This window comes from Chlamydotis macqueenii, chromosome 2 (genome assembly GCF_036417535.1).
Source record: "Chlamydotis macqueenii isolate bChlMac1 chromosome 2, bChlMac1.mat, whole genome shotgun sequence".
Classification (NCBI taxonomy): Eukaryota; Metazoa; Chordata; class Aves; order Otidiformes; family Otididae; genus Chlamydotis; species Chlamydotis macqueenii.
In genome coordinates this window covers 69,867,661-69,890,155 of record NC_141557.1, presented here as the reverse complement: position 1 = coordinate 69,890,155, position 22,495 = coordinate 69,867,661, and the positions used below count along the sequence as shown (strand labels likewise).

Here is a 22,495-nt window from a genome sequence, read left to right as displayed (position 1 = left end):
GATAGCAAAGAAATCTGAGAGACTTTCAGCTGTGCTATTTTGTACTGTTTCCCACTACATTCTGGGAGGCAGTAAAGATTTCTGAAGATATTTGCTTGATAGAACACCCACTGCTTGTTTTAATTAGCTTGGTCTCATTTTTAATAGGTACCAGCTGAAAATTTTGAGCTGGATCTTGCATGCATTTCAGTATTCGTGCAGAAAGATGGGCTGACAGAGTTCAAGCTCGCATCCCAGTTATCACAGGCACGGTTCCACGGGTCTGGTCTGGCACAGCATAGGGGGACCAGCATGACCCAGCTGAATTCAACTTTACAGGTTGGGTCTGTCTTTTGCATTTCACTTGGAAGACTTAAAACATGTAAAGGCTATTTAGGTTCCTTTTTGCTCATCTCTGTTCAAGGCTGCTGAGGCCTTCTGCTGAAAGCAAGTAATGATTGCCTGTGGTGGAGAGCTTTTCTCTTAAGAGAGAGTTAAAGCATGTCAGCAATCTTCAGCTGATAGCAAACAAACCAAACTCCTCTCATGTTCCCTCCCACAGAGCCTGTAGGTCTTGCTGACATGCCTGGAGTTGAAAAAGCCAATGATGAGCTGTGATAATCGCTTGTAAACACAGAGCATGGCCACACCTTGCAGTGCCTACAGCCTAAGGGAACAGATCTGTCAACCTGTATCTGCTCTTAAATGCCAGGAAACAAATAATTGGTAATGAACCACAATGACTGTTCTCCATCTGGAATCAATTTCTGTTTAACTAAAGATGTTAAGTAGAAAATAGCCACAGTCTTCTCTTATTAGGTACTTGAATAAACAAGGGTTGTAGCTCAAATGTTTAATTAACAAGGAGGGAAGCACCTACCAATTTGTTTTCCAGGTGTTGGTAGGGAATGGCCCCACATTACTGCTATCCTCCTTTCCTTGTGTGAAGAAGGGATGCATGCCTCTGTTGCACAGCCTGGACAAGTATGGTGTGTTCATAACAGCAAGCTAGATCTGCAGCCCAGTGAAAAGAGTAAGTCTTTCTGCTGGTTGTAAATGGCTTTAGGCTTAACCATGAAGAAAGGTCAACTAGGGGCAGGGTAGAAGTTTTGGGTGTCTGGGAGAAAATCATGGAGCTGTGGCTGCTTCTAAGCTCTCAAGCAGAGAGCCTGAGACAAGCCACCTTCTGTGTTTCCTGGCTCCCCTTGAGCAGGCTTGGGGTGCAACTGCTGATGGCATTGCAGTCCCCTTGAGCAGGGCAGCTGCGTGTAGTCAAGATGTTTTTTTTTTTTTTTTTTTTCAGGCTTGGTAGCAGAGAGAGGTTCAAACTGTGATGCTGGAATTGGGGTCCAGTGCAAAAGTTGTCAGTTACAGTGATGGTAAGACTTTGGTTTGACTGACCAAAAGCCATACAAAGATAACACCTCTCAACTTTTCTATGTTTAAAGTTATTTACTCTTTAAGTTAGTTTCTCTGTGCTGTCTATAAATTACCAACCCTGGCTCTCTTAAAGTGGAAATTCTGTGCTATGTATGCACACAGGGCTTGGCTGTTTTCTTACAACAAAATGCCATGCCAAATAAATAATCATGAGCATAAGGAAATGTCATGAATGAGAGAAGGGAGAAAAAGACTAAAATGAAATAAGGCTCCTTAAAAATATTCTGGGAAATGAGCAGAGATTATGAGCAAGTAAAGACCTTGTCATTTGTAGGCAGACTGGTGAATCTGTGTTTTTTAATGGCGTTCTAATGCTGCTGGTAAGAAATGCATGTGTTCATGGGACTTAAGTAGATGCTAGATCCTCTTGCTTTAGGATTAAAGCAAATAAAGCTTTACAGTATTTTCAGAGAGTCTCTTCGCTTCTATTCTGCTCTTTGTTCGTTTAAAAAAAAAAAAAAACAAACAGCAAAAAAACTAAACCAAACAAATGGGAATAATTCCTAGAGGAAAACATTTATGTTCATGTGGGGCAACCCAAAGCCTTTCATTTGTTTTTTGTTTGGAAAGGCAAATGTTTACCCTGCGTCTGAGCCTAGCCTGCAGGTGTTGTGGCTGGCCCCGTTAACCTGCCTGGGCCTGCTCACACGCGCCGGCTGCTTGCAGGGTGGCCTGCTGCGCTGTGCTTTGCTGTTTGTGCTGGGCGTGTCGTAGATCGATCTTTCTTGTGGAAATCTGAGTATTTCTGGCTTGGATTAGGTTAGAGAGACTGTGAAAAGGAAGGGGGTTTGTTTTGTTCTGGTTTTCTCTTCGTTCTGTTCAGCGTTAATGTCTTCAACCAGATCAAAATTGAGAAAAGCAGAAAGGATTTCTCCCTGACATCTCCCCAGTGTCTGACAGCTTCTGGACCTGTAAAAGTTGGTTCTGAGCATTAAATCTTAGCCCTCACCTATTCCAGCCCTTTTGTATATATCTGTATTTAGTTTGCTATTTTGGACCCCCCCCGACCCCCCTCCCCCACCCTCTCCAACAGGATAGTGATGGTGATCATTCAATAGGAGTTTACGTGAAATGGCCATCCAAAAAATGCTATATATTTCTACAAAGAGTGTTTATTTTGGCTACTTCTTGTGTCAATCCTAGTGTGGTAACTCTACACAACAGTGAAACACAGTGACTAGAGGCTGTCTTTAACTGGGCATGGCAATATTAAACACTTGTACCAGGTGTCACTGGAGCTGGAACAGCCCAGTGGATGTTGGATTGCCCTTCTAACAATCGATGTCAGCTGGAGGTAGAGGTTATAGATGGAAAGCTATGGCTCCATGAATGAAAGCAGTAGTCATGGAATGACATGGGGTACCCAAAACCCAGGCTGGGAGAACTGCTGCTCAGCTGAGGCCACTTTTAAAACTTATAAGGCAATTTGCTTTCCTTGTAAACTAAGGAATCGAGTATTGAATGCATTTTACTGCACCTTTAAAGTACAAAACAAAACAGATGGTTGAAAGGTACTGTGCTCTCTTGTCAGCTCTCACCCTCTTTACATGGGCTTCTTCCAGCCCTCCCAGTCTTCCTTTGCGGGTTTTAATACAGATATTATTTGCAGTTTCCCTCCCTTCCCTTGGCAAGGGGCCTTTCCCCTTGCCAGTCTTTGGTCGGGCAATACTACTGAACCCTGATTCAGAACCTGATGATGATGCCAGACCAATTAGCTATTGTTTGGTAACCTAAATAATTAGGCAGGGTGTACATGTTCAGCTGGAAGCCAACGGTCTTGTGCAGGAGGTCAGGGGATAGGGATGACTTGCTGGAGAAGTGTCACAGAGCAGTTCAGTTTACTGGAGTGTAAAGCATCAGGGGATGCGCAGTAAAAATTCTTGATGACACATTGGGATGAGAACATCCTCAGGAAGGGCATGTTGTGCTGCCGCTGCCTGCGTAAATCATGTGGGTTGGCTTTGTTGTCAGAACTGCAGGAGCAGATAAAGCACCAAGAGCTGAGTAAGAAAAAAATATATATATAACTTTCTCTAAACAAAAAATAATTGAATGCTGGATTCTTGCAAAATCTGGGAGCTGGCGGGGCACTTTGGAAACAGGATGTATTCGGAGTCTTGTGCTCCAGAAAATGTATTGTGAGCTGGCAGCGCTGGACAGTGGAAGACTTGTAAGGGTAAAATATTAATGCTGTGTGCTTCAAGGTGCTGCATGTCAAGAGGGAGGTATTTGGTTCAAATATACTTGCTTGGGGTCCATCTGAGCCTGTAGACTTGTTTCAGCTTGTTACTAACCACTGTACATTGTTTCTGACATCTACCTCCAAATGAGCAGTGATGAGGACAATCTGATTTAGTTACACAGCTCACCTGAATCCAGGCACGGGCATGGCTTTGCCAAATGGCTTGGGTTGTGCATAGAGGGCAAAATGTTGCCCTTGCCCTCTTACCATGCAAGCACTGAGATGTGCAGGCAGAGCTTAGTCAGCTGTTGCTTGGAAGGCGCTAGTGTTAGGTACAAATTGTATTTCTCAGGGCAGGAAGGCTGAAATCTATCCTGCCTAGCTGAGATGCTGAGAGCTAGGTATCTCCAGTGCTTCTTCATATACCAATTTCTATTGACTGCAGAGAGAACAACCTAGGCTAGTTGTCTTTGTTAGGTTAGGTGGATGCTATTGCCCCAGATCCTTTGGTGCAGGGCTGGCTAGAGAAATAAAACACTGTGGTACTAGCAAGATAGCCAAGGACCAATGCTTCCTTCTATAAATACCAAACAAGGAGTTGGGGGGTATAGTGGGAGGGGATGGGCAGACACGAAGAAAAATGTGATTGCCCACTTTCCATTGACTGACTGAGGATGGAGTGACCCTGTTCCTCTCTTTGGTGGGCTATGAGAAATGTACTTCACCTGTGCCGGCCACCACTGCAAGGCAGATACTTCCCTTCTCCCTTCTTGCTGGGCACTTTGGGCCAAGAGCAGGGCAGTGGTTTTGGTCAGTTCCTAAGAGTAAGAAAAAAGCTGTATCTGGATCCCACTGTCTCTTCCCAGGCAATCTCCAGCATAGGTTTCTTATTTGACCTCAATTTATACTTTCCTAGAGAGAAATGAGAAGTCTGCAACTGAGAGTCCTGACTGGAAGAAATCAAAGTCTGCCACAAGCATCTGTCTACCTGCCTTTGTAACAGGAGAGAAGGGAAAACTTCTGCTTAGTTAAAGAAACAAAGCGAGCACAGCTAAAACCTTGCTAAACATAGGGAGTCACTTGCTACCTTTCAGCTCCTGCTTACTCCCTGTGATTTGGCAATGCTTCATTCTGCCCGCACAATTTCTTCAGTGTGACTGGGCTTTGCAAAAACCTCCTTAATCCAGTACAGAAAGATTTTATGCAATTGCATCCAACACAGTCTTATTTCACTTGATTTAAATGAGGAAGTTAAATCTCAGTCTAGACGGAGCGCTCTCTAGCTCCTGTGAATCTCGCACCCAGCGAGATGTATTATCTATGAGTATGTTTCTCATTTTCCAGACAATCCCAGGGGACCTGCACCCCCCTCCATAAAATTCCTGTCTGTGCTAAATTGCCTTTTAGTCCTGATTTATACCTCAATAAAACAGAACATGAGAAAGAAAATGTTTAATTGTATAACTGACGTGACTTACGCAGGGCACATTTTTGGCTGTTATTTATGCACTTATCTTTTTTAAAAGGGGTATAAAGACCCATGACTGGCATTTAGAGTGGGAGCAGTAAAAAGTGAGGAAAATAAATGCGATGAAGGACAAAGTGAAACTAGTATGGCTTCCGGAAAAGGACCTCTGTTAAAAGAATCACTGAAAAATATGAAAAGATGCAGGTTGGATTTGGGATCTTAAGGGGTTCCAAGAAAAACTTTGATATTCCTCCTGTCCCCTATCAAACCAAGCCAGAAAACAACCTTATGTTGGGGTGGTTTGATTTTGAAAGTTGGAAAATGTTTCTTTTCTCAAAGCAATAACAAGTTAAGAAGTCTTGGTTTATGTTGCTCAGGAAATCATTGATTCAGAGTTCTTGTTTAATTTCTTTCACCCAGACCCCTTTCAAAATTGCACTGTGGTTTTCTTTTAAAATAGTTTTCTCACGGGTGAATATGGTGCTACAGACGGAGACAGGTATGCAAGCCTGTTTTCAGGTTTCTGCTGCAAAGTTCCTACTGGCAATCTCATGTTACTGATGACAGGCACCCTGGCAGCACCTTAAACAAGTGTTCAGGCGGCACATGCAAGATAAGAAGACTCCAGGATAATTAGAAATGGGTTCATTACTGGGAGGCCAGTGTGATTTACTTAATTACATCATAAATATGCTTCCTTATCTTTTCTATCACCTGTGTAAGGATGTAGCTTCTAAGCCTGTAATTCGGGGGTGAAAGCTAAGGAGCATAGTTAAGCTTGTTCAGCTCCAATTTGGTCTCATTACTGATAAAAATGTTTATTATGGCATGGAGTTAGTGTTGACATGTGCTTTGTTCTGTATGATGTGACTCTTGCCTCAAGGGCCATCTAGACTTCAAACACTGGAGAGTAGGTGCGTGGTAATGCATGGACATGCCTATATATTTGCATATTACTCAGGCTGATAGAGAGAAGAAATACTTCATAAATATGTAGGTCAGGAACATTCTTATCTCCTTGTCTTTCACTGTCTCAGCCCTGAGCCTACTTGCCTTCTCTGTGATGTTTTCCTTTGCATGGGAACTTGGCTGCTATGGTGCTGGAGAGCAGCAAATGTGGAGTGTGAGGTCAGGAACTTGTGAACGTTTCAGAGTGGTGGGGTACAAGGCCTCCTAAAACGTCTTAAACTGCCCATAAGAGATGCTGAATTCATAGAACCGTAGAACGGTTAGGGTTGGAAGGGACCTTTAAAGGTCATCTAGTCCAACCCCCCTGGAAGGAGCAGGGACATCCCCAACTAGATCAGGTTGCTAATTCTTCCTATTCACATCTAGAAACTTCCCTTAAACATGAGAAGTGACCAGTGCAATCTTCAAAATTTCTCCTATAATGGAGAGATGGATGAAGTCGCTCACATCTTCCTACTTAGATGCTGTACCCCCACGAGCTGTACCAATCCCGTGAGACATCATTTACTAGAGATAAGCCTACCTTTTCTTCACTGGAAAAAAATCCTTCTGGGAGTAGGTTCAGTAAAGATACATTTACTACCAAGACTTGCAGCGTTATCCCTACCCAGGGAACCAGCTCTTTCTAGCTTTGGCACTAAGACTGGTTGTGACCAAGCCTAACAATGGGTGCTCTGCCTGACCTCTGAATAACGTGGGTGTTTCGTCAGCCTCTGAGAAAGAGAGTATTTTCTTGCTGAACTGAAAAGAACGGCAGTTACACTTCTATTAAAACAGCTTTTGACTTTGTAGAAAGTGAAACTCACCATTATCCAGTGTTTTTGGCTTCCACCTACAGTATGTTAATCGAAGGAACACAGCAGCTTTGTGCATTGGCGATGGTTATCTCCATAGGAAATCCAGCATTGTGGTTGCATCGGCTGGTTTTTTTTGCCTTTCCCAATTGTAGGACTGCTTTTCCCTTGCAGGATTTCCTTGTTCCAAATATTTCTTCATAGACTTAGGAGCTCTTTTTCCACCTGAAATGAAATGAAATGAGAGATGAACAAAGAAGGAAAATGTCTTTCCATTTACTTACCATCTTGCCAACTCAAACAGCTCTGTGTTGTGCAGGGTTTCCCTGCACGCCTCTCTTGATGATGATGCACAAGACTGACCTCAGGGGAAAAACTCTAAAATATGATTAAATAACTTTGCCACTGTGAGTGATGTGTGGTTTTAATCAGCAGCATGACCTTTTTTTAATATCCCTGTTACGGGCAAAGAAATTTTGGCAGGTATCATGAACTGATGCATGGCCTTAGTTTACTGCTCCCAATGCATTTATCAGGAAGGCTGATACCCTGAGTTGTTTAATAGCTCTGGAATTCCTAATCCAGCAGTTCCTTCATCTGCAGATCTGCAGCTTAATGTTGCAGTTCTGTGCTAAAGAAACAAAAGGTCAAACAGACCTCATCCAGGGTAAAATCAGCTACTTTGTGGGCTTCACTGAACAAGCTTTGAGAGAAATGCAGCTGGTAAACCAAAGTGCAACCAAGCCACCATTGTGGATTGACAATGTCGCATTTTATGAGTTTAAATAGTCTAATCTTTTTAAAAATATTTTTGATACTCTTCATATTGAGACAGTGCCTGGAGCCAGACCACCATATGAATTATGCAAATGTAAAACAAAGGCTCAATCTCTATACTGGAGATCATTAATCTAGCTTTAAAATGACCAGTTGTGCTTTCAGAGGTCACTTTGGTTCGTTTTTTAAACCTGATTGTTGTCTTGAGTAACCCAAACATAACACTGCTGAGGCCCTGCCCTTATTCTGATAAGGAACACAAAACCTGCTATCATGCGTGGAATTTGCCGCTTGAGCTTTCAGGTATGTAAGTGACTGTCCACTGATAACCACTTCCTCCGTGCGAATTTTCTGAGACACTTCATGTTTCAAAGGCAGACCTGAACTGCGGAAAGAAAAAGAAAAAAAAAAAAAAAAACCAACCAAAAACCAACCCATGGGAGTTGTCAGGAAATAGCTGAGCAAGCTTGTGAGAAAATAGTGACTTAAAGGAATACATGAAGGTTTTATGCCACATGTGGAGAGTGTGAAGTTTTAGGTGGGCTCAGGGTACGACTGCAGTAAGCCATAACGTAATCCTTCTAGCATGCAACGGGCAGGATGAGCTTGAGGTTGAGTAGAGTTACTTGGCTTTGGGATCTTTTCTGTTTGCCAGGAGAGTCAGTCTGAAAGAAACCTTGGAAACAGAGTACACTTAGGTTTTTTTTGAAGAGCTCAGTAACTTTCACTATTTGTACTTCCAAATCCAGAAAAGTGGTTGTCACGGGTGACTGCTTCTCTTGACTTGTTGGGGGAGTCCCTGAGGTATGACAGTGGCTCTTGAACATCAAAATGCTTTCACTATCCTGTATGCTGCATGTGGAGAACGCAGGAGGCATGGCTTCTTGACCATCTCCCCAGCATGTTTCTAGACAATACTCACATCTTGTCCAATAATTATGAAGGACACAACTGCACAAAATGAGGCAGAAATTACTGTCTTAAAATATGCTTGTATCATGGTACTAACACATTCTCCCTCTCAACCACAAACAAAATAGGTTTGTAACAAAGGCATGGAGTAAGCTATAGGGTCCTTCAGCTGACAGTGAGACTGCTGGTAAAGGTTGCACAGCAGTCTCCTTCCTCTGCTCCCAACAAATGAGGAAAACTGATGTCCTGGCAATGATTTTTTTTTTTTTTTTCCTGTCTGTCTGGGTCTTAAGCACAGAAGCAGCACTTCCCAGGGAAGAAACAGAAATTGTATTTTTGTGTGCAAATAGCAGCCAGCTGCCTATTGTGTTTTGTTGTTGATTCTCCCTGCCCCCTGACTTCTAAAACATGTTCAACATGTTCAACTCAATTTCTTACTCCTCATCCAACCTCCAATGGATTTAAAGACAGGATCAAAAACTTCCCTGTCTGTCAAGTACAGCAAGTGTCCTGAGGGATGAAGAGGCCAGAGACGACTTGTTGCACCAAGCCCAGTGTATTAGCTCAATATGCAGCCAGAACTGTGATCAGACATTGGGCCAAAGGGTTTGGCCGAGTGGAAGACACCTTCAAGAGGACTCTTCATGAAAGCAGCATGGGCTGTGTCACTGCGGAACCGCTGGTGTTGGCCTTACTTTGTTCATCTCTCTGGACTCTGTTTTGTAGAAGCTTTAGCAATTGCTTTGGCTTTTCCCCTTCCCTCTCTCCAGCATGAGGAGAGCCATGCGCTGCCTGTGGTCCTTCTCTCGGAGCGGAAGGAAGGTCTTTTCTGTCCTACCAGGACAACTTTTCTTCTGCAAGGTGCAACTTTGAGGAAGGACTGTGTGCGCCTTTCTTGTGTCCCATCAGAGGAGTGATGGAGTCAAACAACTCGAGCAGGATTTCTTGTTCCTACTGAACGTGTGTCTCACCTGGGAGATGTGCTGACGCTGCTGGGGTTTGTCTAGGTGTGGGGAATCTTACAGGCATAGCTGTGGGATGCTGTTGTACCACTACAGTAATGCCAGTGTCAATTCCTTTGCTTGTGGATCAAGAATGTAATTTGAGATGTTTGAGCTATTTCTGAAGCGATAACTCTCAAGTATGGCATGACAGGCAAGGTATTTGATCCAAGCAATGCTCCTGCTTTCCTGAAATGTGTTACTGACCAGCTGGCATGTACTCAGCCCAGGAAGGACTGTATAGCTGGGAGGAGTCTCTAGCTGAGGATCCATAGAACAGAGTAAAGCAGGATGGCCTTTTGCTAAAAGCATCAGCTAAGAGTCTGAAGTCTGTTGGCATGTTATGTCATCTGTTGATAGGGTGTGGGGTTTTTTTGTTGTTGTTGTTGGTTTTTTTTTGTTTTTGTTTTTTTCCACTATGCAAGAGTGAGGCATGAAACTTGCCTATGAAGTGCCTACAGCATTAATCCCTCTTGCTTACTTAAGTAATGCTACTCCCTTTGAGATTCTCTTGCTTTCACGTTAGGCAGCTGTGACCTTGTGCTAAATCCTGTGAACCAAAGGCTGCAGAATAGTTGAGCTTTCAGCCAGCACTTCACTTCATAACTTAGGCAACCAAATACACAAGTGCTTTGGGATTATAACCTTTACATTTCAATTAATATTTTTGTTCCTGTAGCACAGTCTGAGGCATACAGAAAACATTTGTTTTGCCAAATGGTACCAAGAGCAAAATTACCCTTCTGTGATCTATGTGGTTTACCAGGGTAAATCATAGTACTGAAAAACGATGGAAAGACAGATCCAATTAAATTCCTTTTCTAAATAAAAACACCAAAGAAACCCTTATCAGCTGTGTTTAAGGAAGAAAGGCAAACAAAAAATCTTAAGCCTCTCTCCTCTAAAGAAGGACAGCATTGTGCCGAAAGGGCTGACTGCTGTTCTATGTACTGCATGACTTTACTTTGTAGCCTTTCGTGGCACTGAGGAACAAAAATAAGGTGCAACCCACATATCTTCCAGACCTGCCATAAGGCATTTTTTCCCCCTCTTGCTCCATGATGAACAGACACTCTGTGCCTTTGCTCCACAAACAGGTTATTTATTCTGTGATGCTGAATTCCCCTTTTTATTTGTTTTCTTATTTTCACCAGTGTATTTTGAAAGTTAGTCTTTCAGTTATCTGCTCTTCTAGTACTCAAAAACACCTCTCTGTGCTGAATGAAGTGCTTCAGGAAGTTATTGGTTTCTAATTAGGAGAAGAGCCTGAGGGACAGGCTACGCGGGCAGTCCTTGCAACCCGAGCAGGTAACGGTGAGAGAGCAAGAACTGGTTTGAGGACTTGAAGTGACTTGTGTGAGATCTAGGCAGAAGATCAGTGGTGGCATTGGGAACAGAGTCTGTTTTCTGCATCATAGGAAGATCTCATCTTTGACAACTCTGGTTGGCACGATTTTTCAGGACCCCAGAAAACAGTCACTGCTGTAGCTGCAAATAACCATCTAACCTGCTCTGCTCATGGGGAAGCTGATTGGAGGAGTTCTTCTGGCCAGATGCAGAAGTGGAGAGGAAAGTGTTAGTAGGTAGGGGTGAAGAGAGCTGGGAGACATTGACAAAGAGTGGGAATAGATGGCTGAGGCATAAACCTTGATTAATGAGTGTTTGGTGTCATTGCTTAGAAAGTGTGTGTGAGCTAAGAGCAAAAATTGCATTGAAATTAAACTACAGGGAATGTACCTGAGTTTTCAAGTAACCTGCAGTAGGAATTGCCTGGTACTTCTTACTGTAGGATCCTGCTTGAAGGTGTTCATATGTTTGACAGACTTTGACTGAGTGGGTTGATGGTTTTGGGGTCAAACCACAGGTACAAATCTTGTAATCAGCCCCAGTTCCTGAACCAAGAGCCGCTCCTGCCATGGCTACGTGGGATGGGCCTCGCCTCGATGGCTGCTACTGAACTGTGAGCAAGAAAAGGAGCACTTTATAACCACCACGCTTAAACCATAAATACCTCTCAATCTATTCAGCATGCTGGAGGGTAAATTGAAGAGTTGAAGAGCATTACCTCAGAGGTCACTCTCCTTCAGGGCTTGGAGCAGAGGTTTGGCTGAGTTTACCTGAGGTTAAGTTGCTTAAATCAGAAAACTTTTCTCCTTATCACTCAGTGTAGTCGCTCCCTTTGTGTTTCCTTTTAATGCTGTGCAGCCCCATGTGTTATCTGGTATATACCGTATGTCCTCCTCAGCCCTGAACTACATAGTTATTTTTTATGTTCAGCTGTCAGGTAGCGCTGCTGTTGTGGATGTCCATACCATGTTTATCTGCCTAGTGATGAAAGGTGATATTTTGAAAGGAGCAGAGAAGCACAGAAAGTTAATTCAGCATCATCCAGGGCAGGATGTGCGGCACCTGCCATCAGGCATCTTATCTGAGCTGCTTCTCAATGGATGGGGAAAGACATTTCTAAAACCTCTTTTCAGCTGCAGTCTACTTCTTTCATAATTACCTGGGGGGCAGGGGCACGCACAGGAGAAATAAGCAATCCAAAATATTGCTTTTCATTTCCATTAAAAACATACTTTTTATATTAAACTTTTGATACCTGTGTTCTTAAACAGTTTTGTTTTGGAAAATTGTAAAGCCAAATGTTTGAATTTGTGGTAATACTTGCTGACAACTGTTTTCTGACTTAACCCAACTTTGCTCACGAGCTCACTGAACTGAAAACTAGATTTGTTTTCAGGTCAAAATGAACTGTGAAATTGAGAGGAAAAAATCCCAAACCTTTCTTACTTGTACCTAACATTTTTCTTCCACTACTTGATTAATTTAAGTGTAGCCCTCTGCTTCTGGTTGCTGTAGTGCATGCATACCGTTCCAGCAAAGCAGGCCAGAAATGTTTCAGTGTAATTAATTGGAAGTAGATGAATGTAAAGTATCTCTTTTCAAAGCCTGGGGTCAAATAAGGTAATAGGCATTTTGTAGGAACTACGCAACTGTTACGGATGCAATCTGAGCCTGTGGAAACTTTTTTGGTACAAGAGACCATGATTTTTCTTTCAACAAACTGCATTCACAGCTGCAGCAGCACATTATGACTTTACAACAAATAAAGCAGGAGCCTTCTAGACAGGTTACTTATTAGCGCACAGCTCCTAAATAACGCTTAAAGTATTGGCACTGAATAAGGCAGGGGATTTATGGAAAAATAGTATGTGATAAAATGCATAAGGGTGAAGGCTAAGAAGTGCAGATATAAAGGCTATTTGTGCAGTCTTGGTTCAGAGTACTTGACTTTGTAGCTGTAGTATTATTTTAATCCCTAATAATTTTGGTTGCTAAGAGTGCTGTACCAGGGATGTGGCAGGGAGGTTTGGAGTATCTGTGTGCATATCTATATATTGCACATACATATATGTGCAGTGACGTGCATATTGATCTAAAACACATGCCCAGTTTTTCTTCTGTATGGAGAAAATTGAGGGAGAGGGGAGCTGGACCTTGTCAGCTTTCCTGGGAGGTACAAGCAAGCAGGCTGATGCAGAGCCCTGCCGTACCAGCTGCCTGTGGCATGCATGATGGCAGATGAGCTCCTTGGTGGTCAATAGGACCCCCCCTTGCAGTGGAGCTTCACTTGAACAAGGGAGAAGTGCAGCTTTGGTGTCTGCCTGTGTTATCTAGAAAAAAAAAAACCAACCCAAAAACCAGTGGGCAGCATATATGCTGCCGATGCAAGGTGCTTGGTTCTGGTAACAGGTTGCATCAGTGTGGTAACTGCCTTGCCTGAGGTGAGCAAGAGGAAGGAAATTAAATGGAAGGTTAATTTTTCTAGCCTTTTGCTCCTGGAGGTGGAGAAAATGTGTTTGTATTTCCGCATCAGATGAGTGTGGATGTTACAGCCCCGCTCCACGTGTTGTGCGGCACAGCAGACGCTGCCGACGCTCTGTAAACAGCATGCTTGGTGGCTCCTGGGCTGAGCTCTGTCAGCTCACTGAGCAAACCATGCCAGGCTTGTTATTAAGTAATGCCAGTTCAGTGCTCAGAAAAAAAAAAAAAAGCTAAGCTAAGTCTTGGGAGCATTTGGCAGCTTATTTTCCGTCATAGAGCAGTAGGGAAATGTTGGGAAATTGAGCATGGGCAGTTACAACAGATGGATGCCAGCTCTGAAATACAGTTCTGTACTGTGCTGTTTCATGAACTTTCAGATATAAGCTGCTGCTTTGGGCCTTTCTGAATATATTTGCAAATAGGGAGCAATATTAAAGGATTGCTAGGGATCGACTCTTCAATAGGGCCTCTTGTGACAGGACGAGGGGTAATGGTTTTAAAATAGAGGGAGGTAGATTCAGATTAGATATAAGGAAAAAATTTTTTACAATGAGGGTGGTGGAACACTGGCACAGGTTGCCCAGAGAGGTGGTGGATGCCCCATCCCTGGAAACATTCAAGGCCAGGTTGGACTGGGCTCTGAGTAGTCTGATCTGGTAGGAGATGTCCCTGCTTCTTGCAGGGAGGATTGGACTAGATGATCTTTAAAGGTCCCTTCCAACCCAAATAATTCTATGATTCTGTGAAATACTGCGCCAGTAAGTGCTCAGTTTGCACCAAGCCATGCCAATTTTCTCTTCAGGCACATCACGCTTTGGGAGGTACAACCCGGCAATGAAAAAGCTGGAGGCATCTCTAGGGTTCAAACCCATACCCTTGCTGAATGAGCTGCCTGGGGAGGATTATTACACCTCTACATGTACTTGCTCCCGGGCAAATCTACAGACTCGCGTTATCCCATCTGCAGCGCTGTAAGCATGATGTGTGCCACCCACTGAGTCTTTAACTGTGCACGAGGGTAGGAGGAGGTAAGTCACAGGAGACAAGAGGTAATAAAGAGCCTAATGAACAGCAGGCAAAGCAGACATGAGTTAATGTAAAAGCAGAGTAAGTTGTGTCATTAAAAGCTAAAGGAAAATAAAGCTTTGGCTGTCCCGTTGGAAGTGCGTGTATCAGCAGGAGTCCCCGTGTTCTAATTTAAGTGAAGAATTAGTCACGGGCAGCAGACCAGAGCCTCAGGGAGGTGAAACAATGCCCATAGCTGTCTCCTAAAGCCCCACTCTTCCCATCAGCACGCTAGGAGCCCCCCCAGTGCCTGCCAGTGGGCAGACAGGCGTCAGCCTGTATCCTTACACAGTCTCTGGCTTGCAAGCTCAATTTGTCAGGGACCAACTTGGTCCCAGGCAAAACTGAGCAATAAAGGTTGACGTGGCAGTGGAGAGGAGTTGCAGGCACTCGTTGTATTCTGCCTGGGCAGCTGTTCGGAGGATGGTGTTACAAGCTGTGCAAGCCTATACATTCATCAGGGGACTGGCACCCATGGCATACAGGCAGTATCACTGAGGGAAGCCATCATCACAAACTACTGTTGCCTATGTGAGCATAACCCAGAACTGCAGCTGTGATCTTCTGCCTGACTGCACGCTAGCGCAGGCTTGCTCTGTGCTGTGCCAAAGGCAAGAGAAAAGGTTACAGGTCAGTAGCTCTGTTTGGCTTCAAAGTTGATGCCAGAAAGAAGTGACTTTTCCCACCCACCCCCCTCTTTCAGTTGACCATTATGAATAAGCCATTCTGAGTTAAGGCAAGACAAACATGAAACACTTACATTTACTCCACCCAGAGTTAAAGGTATGACTTGCAATTCCTCTTAAGTCTAGTTGCAGCGGCAGCTGATGATGTGCCCAACCCCTCTGCCAGAAGCTACTACCACCATGACGGAGATGACAAGATAAGCCATGTGCTCCCCTCTCCCCAAGGCAGCCTGTGGCCTCACACAGTATCACCAGCTGAGGTCAATGCCAGTGTGAGGGGAGATGCTGGGCTCCATCCAATGTGTGTGGCTGAGAGCCACGCTCCAAATATTTCTGTTGTAGCAGTAGTAGCTGAAGTTTATCCAGCCCTCGGCAAGTCAAGAAGCAGCTTTTGGTCTATAGGGATTGCAAATTGCTTCTGACCTTGCCTGGTTTACCTCACTAGTCTTGTATTATGGGATGTAAAATAATTCCTGTGCAGACCTCTTCCCCAGCTCTGAGATGTCCACTTAGTCATCCCCGCTCAAAAGTTACATGTTAGGGGATATCACTTAGGTCTAGCCCCTCAGCCTGCCCTAAAAGATTTATATTCTTAAACTTCTGTGGACCTCCTGGTCAATTTACTTCCCATATTATGACTTCATCTCTTCCCCGTTCCTGTTTTTATTTGTCTTCTCTCACTTTCTTGGGATTTCTTGGCTGCCTAAGTCCATACTCTAAACAAAGCATATAAGAAAAATGAGCAAAACCAAAGTAGATCATCCAAGTTTAAAACCTATCAAGGCTTTGGATGAGTAATTAGCAATTGCATTACTTCAAGAACTATTTTTACAATTCCCATTCAGAGCTCGTTACAGCTTGTATTTCTTTTTCAGCAATGGTGCATCAGCTCATTGAATTAGTAGTTGTAAATGTCACTTGGACTTGACAGGAGGAGGACAAATAATCTGGTTAAATAGTTTGTTTTTAAGATCCTGGAGATGGTAGTGGTCTGGTCTAATATGAACTTTCTAGAGGAAGGAACATGAAATTAGAACCATAAAGAGATGTAGAAACTGCTATATTTGGCAGGATAATGATTAATCTCATAACTTGGCTAATTGACAGCTTTTAGATTTGGTGCTTATGTTCCCTCCACCACATGAGGTGAACTGGGAATCTCAGTATGGCTCTCCTGGTTTTGGACTGTGTCGCTGATGCCTTGCTGTTTTACTCTGGCCTGATTGGTGGGGCACTGTTGGATCAAGAGGCCAGACTTACAAGCAGTGAATACTGACAAACTGAAAGCAGACTAGATGAGTACTCCCTCCTTTTCCTGCAAGACCTTACAACTAGGTGGCTTAAGTAAGTTCACAAGAGTTGAAGCATGGGTGATCAAGTGAGACAGAGGAACAGAATTAAAGACTGGTTTCCCTGCATCGCAGCTGAACTGTTGGGTACGAGGAGAACCACTGCCGCCTCCAGTTTTGTTTATGCAAACCTGTGAGTAGCTCTAGCTCTCTACTAAACTGAGCCTCTTGGACAAAGTTAGGCAAATGAAGCCTTAGTCTGTGGATCCCCTCTAAATCCGAACTTGAGCAAGCCAGCTGGTTGTTCAGCTCTAACTTTGGCCGTGATGTTTGCCACCCCTGCTTTGCACAAAAATGCCTGCCATAGTGACAGGATAAGTTACACCAGGTTGACAAGGGCCTTGGCCAGCAGAGTCCATGCTCCAAACACTGTGTGTTACAGTGCAGTAGCTGCCTTTGACCGAATGCTCCTGTACCTGCAGGCTGGCAGAAATATTCTGGTTCCTTCAGCTGCTATGTGTGATTTTCCACGTGAGGTCGAGACTTGTTGGACTATCTAAAGAACTGTAACATCGGTGGAAGGGACTTGCATCCAAGTTGACAGCCGTTTTAGTGATATATCTCATGAGATAAATGACTGCTAATGAAGTAAATAATGGTTTGAGCTGTCAGGACAGTAGTTAGGAACAAAAGGACTAGTTTAGATTTTCATGTGTTAAAGAAAAAAAAAAAAACAAGCATACCCTTGTATTGAAACCAAATGTGTTTATGTGAAAAGTGTGAGTTACCCAAGAAAAATATATATTTAAAAGTGCATAGTTAAGTGTCAGTTGTCAGCTACTCATTTGAAGCCCTATAAACAGTACCTAATACATTTTTGTGTTATGAGATGTGCATATGATAGTTGGAGATTATCCTGGATATGTTTTCCTCTCAGCGCCCATCCAATTCTGCTTCAAGAATATCAGTTCATTCACTTTCATGCTTATTTTCCCCTGGCTCACTTGCAGCACTATCAAATAATAAGAATTTGAAAATTTGCCAAAGTGTAATTGTTTTCAACATTGGGATAAATATGAAAACACCACTTGCAACATTTTAAGCCATTCATTTTTGTTCTGTGTTTTTGTGGATTTTTTTATTTTTTTTGCCTTGCCCCAATCACAGCGAGTTCCACCCCTGGATAAACATCTCACTAGCATACCAGTTAAATGGTCATCCAAACCTAAATGTATATGTTTGGTTTGCTGACAAAAAGAAGGGCCTGCCACTTGGCAGCAAATGCTTCTCAAAGTTCAGCAAGCCTCTGACATAAATTTTTATATGTATAAGGAGTTTGGGGTTTTGGTATTTTTTTATTTTTTTTTCCTCTCAAAGTTCTGGAAACCATTTTCCTTAAGCTTCAAGAGTAATGAAAAACACTTGTTTGTAGTGGGGCCTGCGCTGTTGCACAGGAGGCTCACCTAGAATTGGCTGTCTCGGGGGCTGGATGAGCTCGCAGCGATGACGGGCTGGTGAGCGCGAGACCAGCGGGCGAGCAGGGCTGCCCACCCCGTAAGGAAACACAGCATGTTGGGTGACTGAACAGCCTGCGCAAGTAACCCTGCTGTTCACAGTTTTGTCATGTACAAAAGCAACTCTTGAGACTTTCATGCTCCAGCAGCTCCGCTGCAGTGTACCACCTCTAGGAGATGGTATGAGGAACCAGCGCCCAACCTCGGCTTGGGCCTGCTCCAGGGGAATTCAGCTCGTGAGAGCCCTGGCCGCGGCGCAGTGTGGGACCAGGACTGCGCTCTCCCACAGCGATGCGAATCTGTAATCACTCAGAGAGTCCGATAATAAAACCAGAGCGTTTCCCTTGCCAGGTCAATAAGCCCACTTCATGTTTACATTGGTGTGTGGCAGAATCTGATCTTAAAGGCTCAGTCTGGGGGTACGACACATAGCTTTGACCAGGAGCTGGGTGTCCTCTGCTCCTCTTGTGGGGAAGGACCATCCCTTTCACCCAGTGTGTTCAGGAGCACACACAGCTGTGTTATTTCAAGAGTGGGAATAAGAGCTGTTGTACCTACAATACAACACGACTTCCCAATTTTTCCCTGAATTTATCCCCTGGTTCTGTAGGGACCATCAGCCTTAAGGGAAGTGAATCCCTTGGCTTTTGCCAGCTCTGTCAAATCTGTTGGTGGATTAAAACCTTGGAAGAGAGGACATGAATTTGCCATTCATCAGATGACACATTTTCCGAATGTGCTAAGTGATTGACAATGGACAAGATTGGGATCTGTAACCTTCTGGTGGCCTTGGTAGTGCTCTGAGGTATGTGCAGGGGCAATCAAAGCAGTTTCAGTACATCTGCTTCAGTTTGCCAGCAGTCACAAACTCACAGTTGCAGATAAGCTTTTTTTTTTTTTTTTTTTTTTTTTTTAGTGGTGCTGGAACGCGCTTTTCTAAGCGTGGAAGTTGTGGAGGTCAGAGGAGTCTCTTCCTGCTTTTGCAATAGCAGTAAGTTTCAGTTTATAAAACAGTTTCCCTGGGACACGAACGCAAAGCATTTGACAGTCTTGTTAGTGATAACTTGCTTGGGAATGTTTTTCTCCATTTTCTCTCATTTTTGTAACAAAACAAAATCCTACTTTATCTAAAACTAACTCTTTTGATGAGAATTAATAATTATAGGAGATGTAGCTATAAAAATTTCAGGCTTTTTTTTTAATTTAAATGCCCTGTTTTGATAATTTTGAGTAGAAAACCTCTAGCTCAAAACTGAAATTCTAGCTCAAAATTACCTTCATTTTAACTCTTGGCTTAGTTATAAGATCCTTGAAGCAAGGAAAAAAAATATTTTGAAGTGCTCAAAGCTTAAAAAAAACACAATGGGGAAAAGAAGGGATAAGTGGTTTTTAGACTTTCATTTTTTGTAAATCTGGATTTTTCTTGAGAATAATTATCTCAAAACCTCAAATATTTTCTCCCATGTAGGAGGATGTTTTATAATCCAGTTTATTATGGATTCAGTACTAAAGCTGTGTCTTCCACATATATATATAACCTTACCAATACTGTTTGAGGAGGCAAGGAAATTTGACCCAGTCTATCTCTTAGTGGAATTACTCAAACCAGAGGCCTTTGCTATGTGATATTACGGCTATGTGCTTTCTCTCTGATGCTTTTGAGACAGCTCTCCTAAAGAAAAAGGGACAGTGCCTCTGAAGAGACAGCTACGATGAAGTGAGGGCTGTGTGGTGGGGTGCTGTTGAACTTAGGCTGGGCAAAATGAAAACCAAGCTTTTTTGAGCTCCACCCTGATTCTACCTCCACTGCTTTCTTCTTGTGGCTCTTTCCCCCTCCAGCCTTTTTGGAAGTCCTCACCTTACAGGAAGGGAGAAGAGACATCCCTGGAGGAACCAGGGGTCTAGTCACAATAGCTATGCCCAGATCCTCCTGTGCCACGCGGAGGAGTGGGGTGAAACAACTCAAGGTGATTCCCACATGCACCGCAAAAGATGCATCTCTTTGAGATCTCCCATAATGGCCGTAAGGCTTTTCAAATAGGCTATAGTGCCAGCAGTGTCTCACATTTAAGGGTTTTCCATCAATCCAGGATCACCAAATGGGACTGAAATAGTTAATCTTCCCTACCTGCTTCTTGTCCCACAGCCACCCGTAATGCTGCATGGTCTGTAGGGGTGCTGGAACCACTGGGAGATGGGCTGCTGAATAATCCTAACGAGATCCTGGCAGTGATGATTTGTTTGCTGATGGGGAGGGAAGTGGTAGGGATTGACCTACTCTTATACTCTCTCACCTCCTGTTAGGACTCTCTCTTTCAAGAGCTCTCCTCTCTGTCCCTTTGTTTTGATTTGATTGTTCCCCTCTGTTTCCCTCCTTCAGAGTTTTATTGTCGCCATTTATATCCCTTCTGCTTTCTGCCGCTTCTGTGTTTTGAGAGCCAATGATGAGAACAGTCATAGCTTAGAACTTGCTATGAACTGAGCCTGAGCAAATCTATCCATCTCTGCAATTCTGGGCTGCTTTATTATTCATTTGTGCTGTATTGAAGTTTTAAAATTTTCAACTTAAACTTTTGGAGGAGTATCACAGAGATTGGGAGCACAGCAGTAGAGCTGCTGGGGATGTCCCAGAGGACTTGCTCTGAGAACATAACATGGACTGGTTTGAAAGAGGCTTTATGTAATAATGCTCTCTCCACCTTCCTCTGACACTTCAGGCGAATGGTCCTCACCCTTTCCTGAATTAAAAAAGGCTGACCAAAGAGATCCCTTCCAGCAGGTCAGCGTGCCTGCTACTTCTTGATAAACACATTTTATGTCAAAAAACTTAGCTCAGTGCAAGTTTTCCCTGCCCCTGAGCCTCTCTCCTGTTGTGATTGCTGTTGCTGCCCTTCCTGCTGGGAGCAAAGCACGTTCATCAAGGGGAAAATGCCAGAGCAGGTTGTGGGAGAGGAAGCATATCACTGACAAAGAGGAAGAAGAAAGTGGAGACCAAGATTTTGTGCAAGGCCCCCTCCTAAAAGCCCCTTAATTGTCCTCTGTCACGCCCCTGGTGCCTCCTGTTTAAGTCCAGGAAATCCTTAACTCTTAGCTAGTTTCCCAAATATTGCCATCGGCAAGAAAATGCTGCTTACAAACCAAGTGCTGCCGGGGCCTCTGGAAACTTTGAGCTGATCTTTGCTGGCTGGACTCCGGAGCCAGCCAGGGCGTAGCGGATCACCTCTTGAAGGTTGGCTATCCCCAGAGTAGCCCAGTGAGCAAATCAGTGTGGAATGGCTCCATGCTGCAAAGGCTGTTTCATGTAGGTTTAAAGTCAAAAGCTGGAAAATTCAGAGCCAGCACTAAATATTTGTTTCACTTTCAAAGCTGAGCATCAGGGAGCCATTCCTTAAATAGTGGATGTCTGTTCTCGGAGCCCAGATGTGCTTATAGCATGAGTCTTGCCAGCATTTTCCCTTCCTCATGCTTCCCACACAAATGTGCATGCAGCTTTCTAGCTATCTGTCTTTACCCTTTAAAGTCAGTGTGAGGGGTAGCAGCTGTTCTGTCTTCAATACAGGTGGCAATAACATTGTACAAACTGTTTTCAACCTTAATCAGTAAAGCTTGCCACACAAGTGATCCTATTTCTTGCCAGAAGTGATAAATCGGACACAGTTTTGGAGCAGATGAAATGTTAGACAAAATACATTAGTCAAAGACACTTTGGAGTATCAGTTACTTTCCTGTGGTATGTAAGTAATAATTCAGTTCTTAAAACCTTCCACCTGGATTTGGAAGGTCACCTGAGCTCCTGTTGCAGGCATTTAGCAGCAAGTTACTGTGAGACAAGAATGCTAACCAGTATGTGAACTGCTAGATAGCATTGTGTTACCATTTATGTAACTAGAAACAGCAGCAGTCTCCAGCCTGAAGTTTGGGATACTGGTCTTTATTAATCCATCTTATTGGGCCCAGGCTGGGATGTTCCTATCTATCATTTTACACAGGCAGCCAACCTCAAATTATCACAGGTTTATCCCTTCTTCAAATAGTGCAAGCTGGACAGGCCCAGGGTAATGACAACGCAACAGAGATGCACCAAGCACAAGTGGACGACATCTGAAGGTCAGTTGTCCCTTCGGTGTCTGCCTTTGCCTGGTGTGTGCATCAGAGAGGTTATCCTCAATGAACCAGAAGAATCAAGAGGTAGGATGCTTTGAAAGGGGAGCTTTTTCTTTCCATAGTGCTTCTGCCACCTTTCCTTGCCCTGAGTAAACCCGTTACTCCTCTCAGGGCAAGAAGGTGCTGAAGGAGGGCACTAGGCTTATCTTGTTACTGGTCACGTACACTGGAGTGCTGGAGAAGGGGTCTGTCAGATCGGGCTTTGTCTGTCTTAGGTGCTGCACAGAGCTTAACAAATTATGTGGTTTGAAGTGGTGGAATTGCATAATTTCAAATAAACTCTGTAAGAGTGATGATTTTCTGAACAAAAAGCAAAACTATAAATATGTAAGCCTAATTAAAGGCGTTAAATGAATTGCAATCTGGCTAATAATCACACTTTCTAAAGTAATTGTAAATGAGGAAGCATTCAGAATGGATGTTCCTA

At 43.6% G+C, this 22,495-nt stretch overlaps 1 protein-coding gene across 1 annotated transcript in view; it reads right to left on the bottom strand.

Moving 5' to 3' along the window:
* The window catches only part of NEDD9 (neural precursor cell expressed, developmentally down-regulated 9), a 74,354-nt gene extending 67,399 nt beyond the window's left edge, over positions 1–6,955 (bottom strand). The window contains exon 1 of the mRNA XM_086740222.1: positions 6,845–6,955. Within this exon, the coding sequence (XP_086596348.1) occupies positions 6,845–6,847 (3 nt within the window). The 5' untranslated portion in view covers positions 6,848–6,955. The remainder of the gene's footprint in view (positions 1–6,844) is intronic.
* Positions 6,956–22,495: the final 15,540 nt, after the last annotated feature.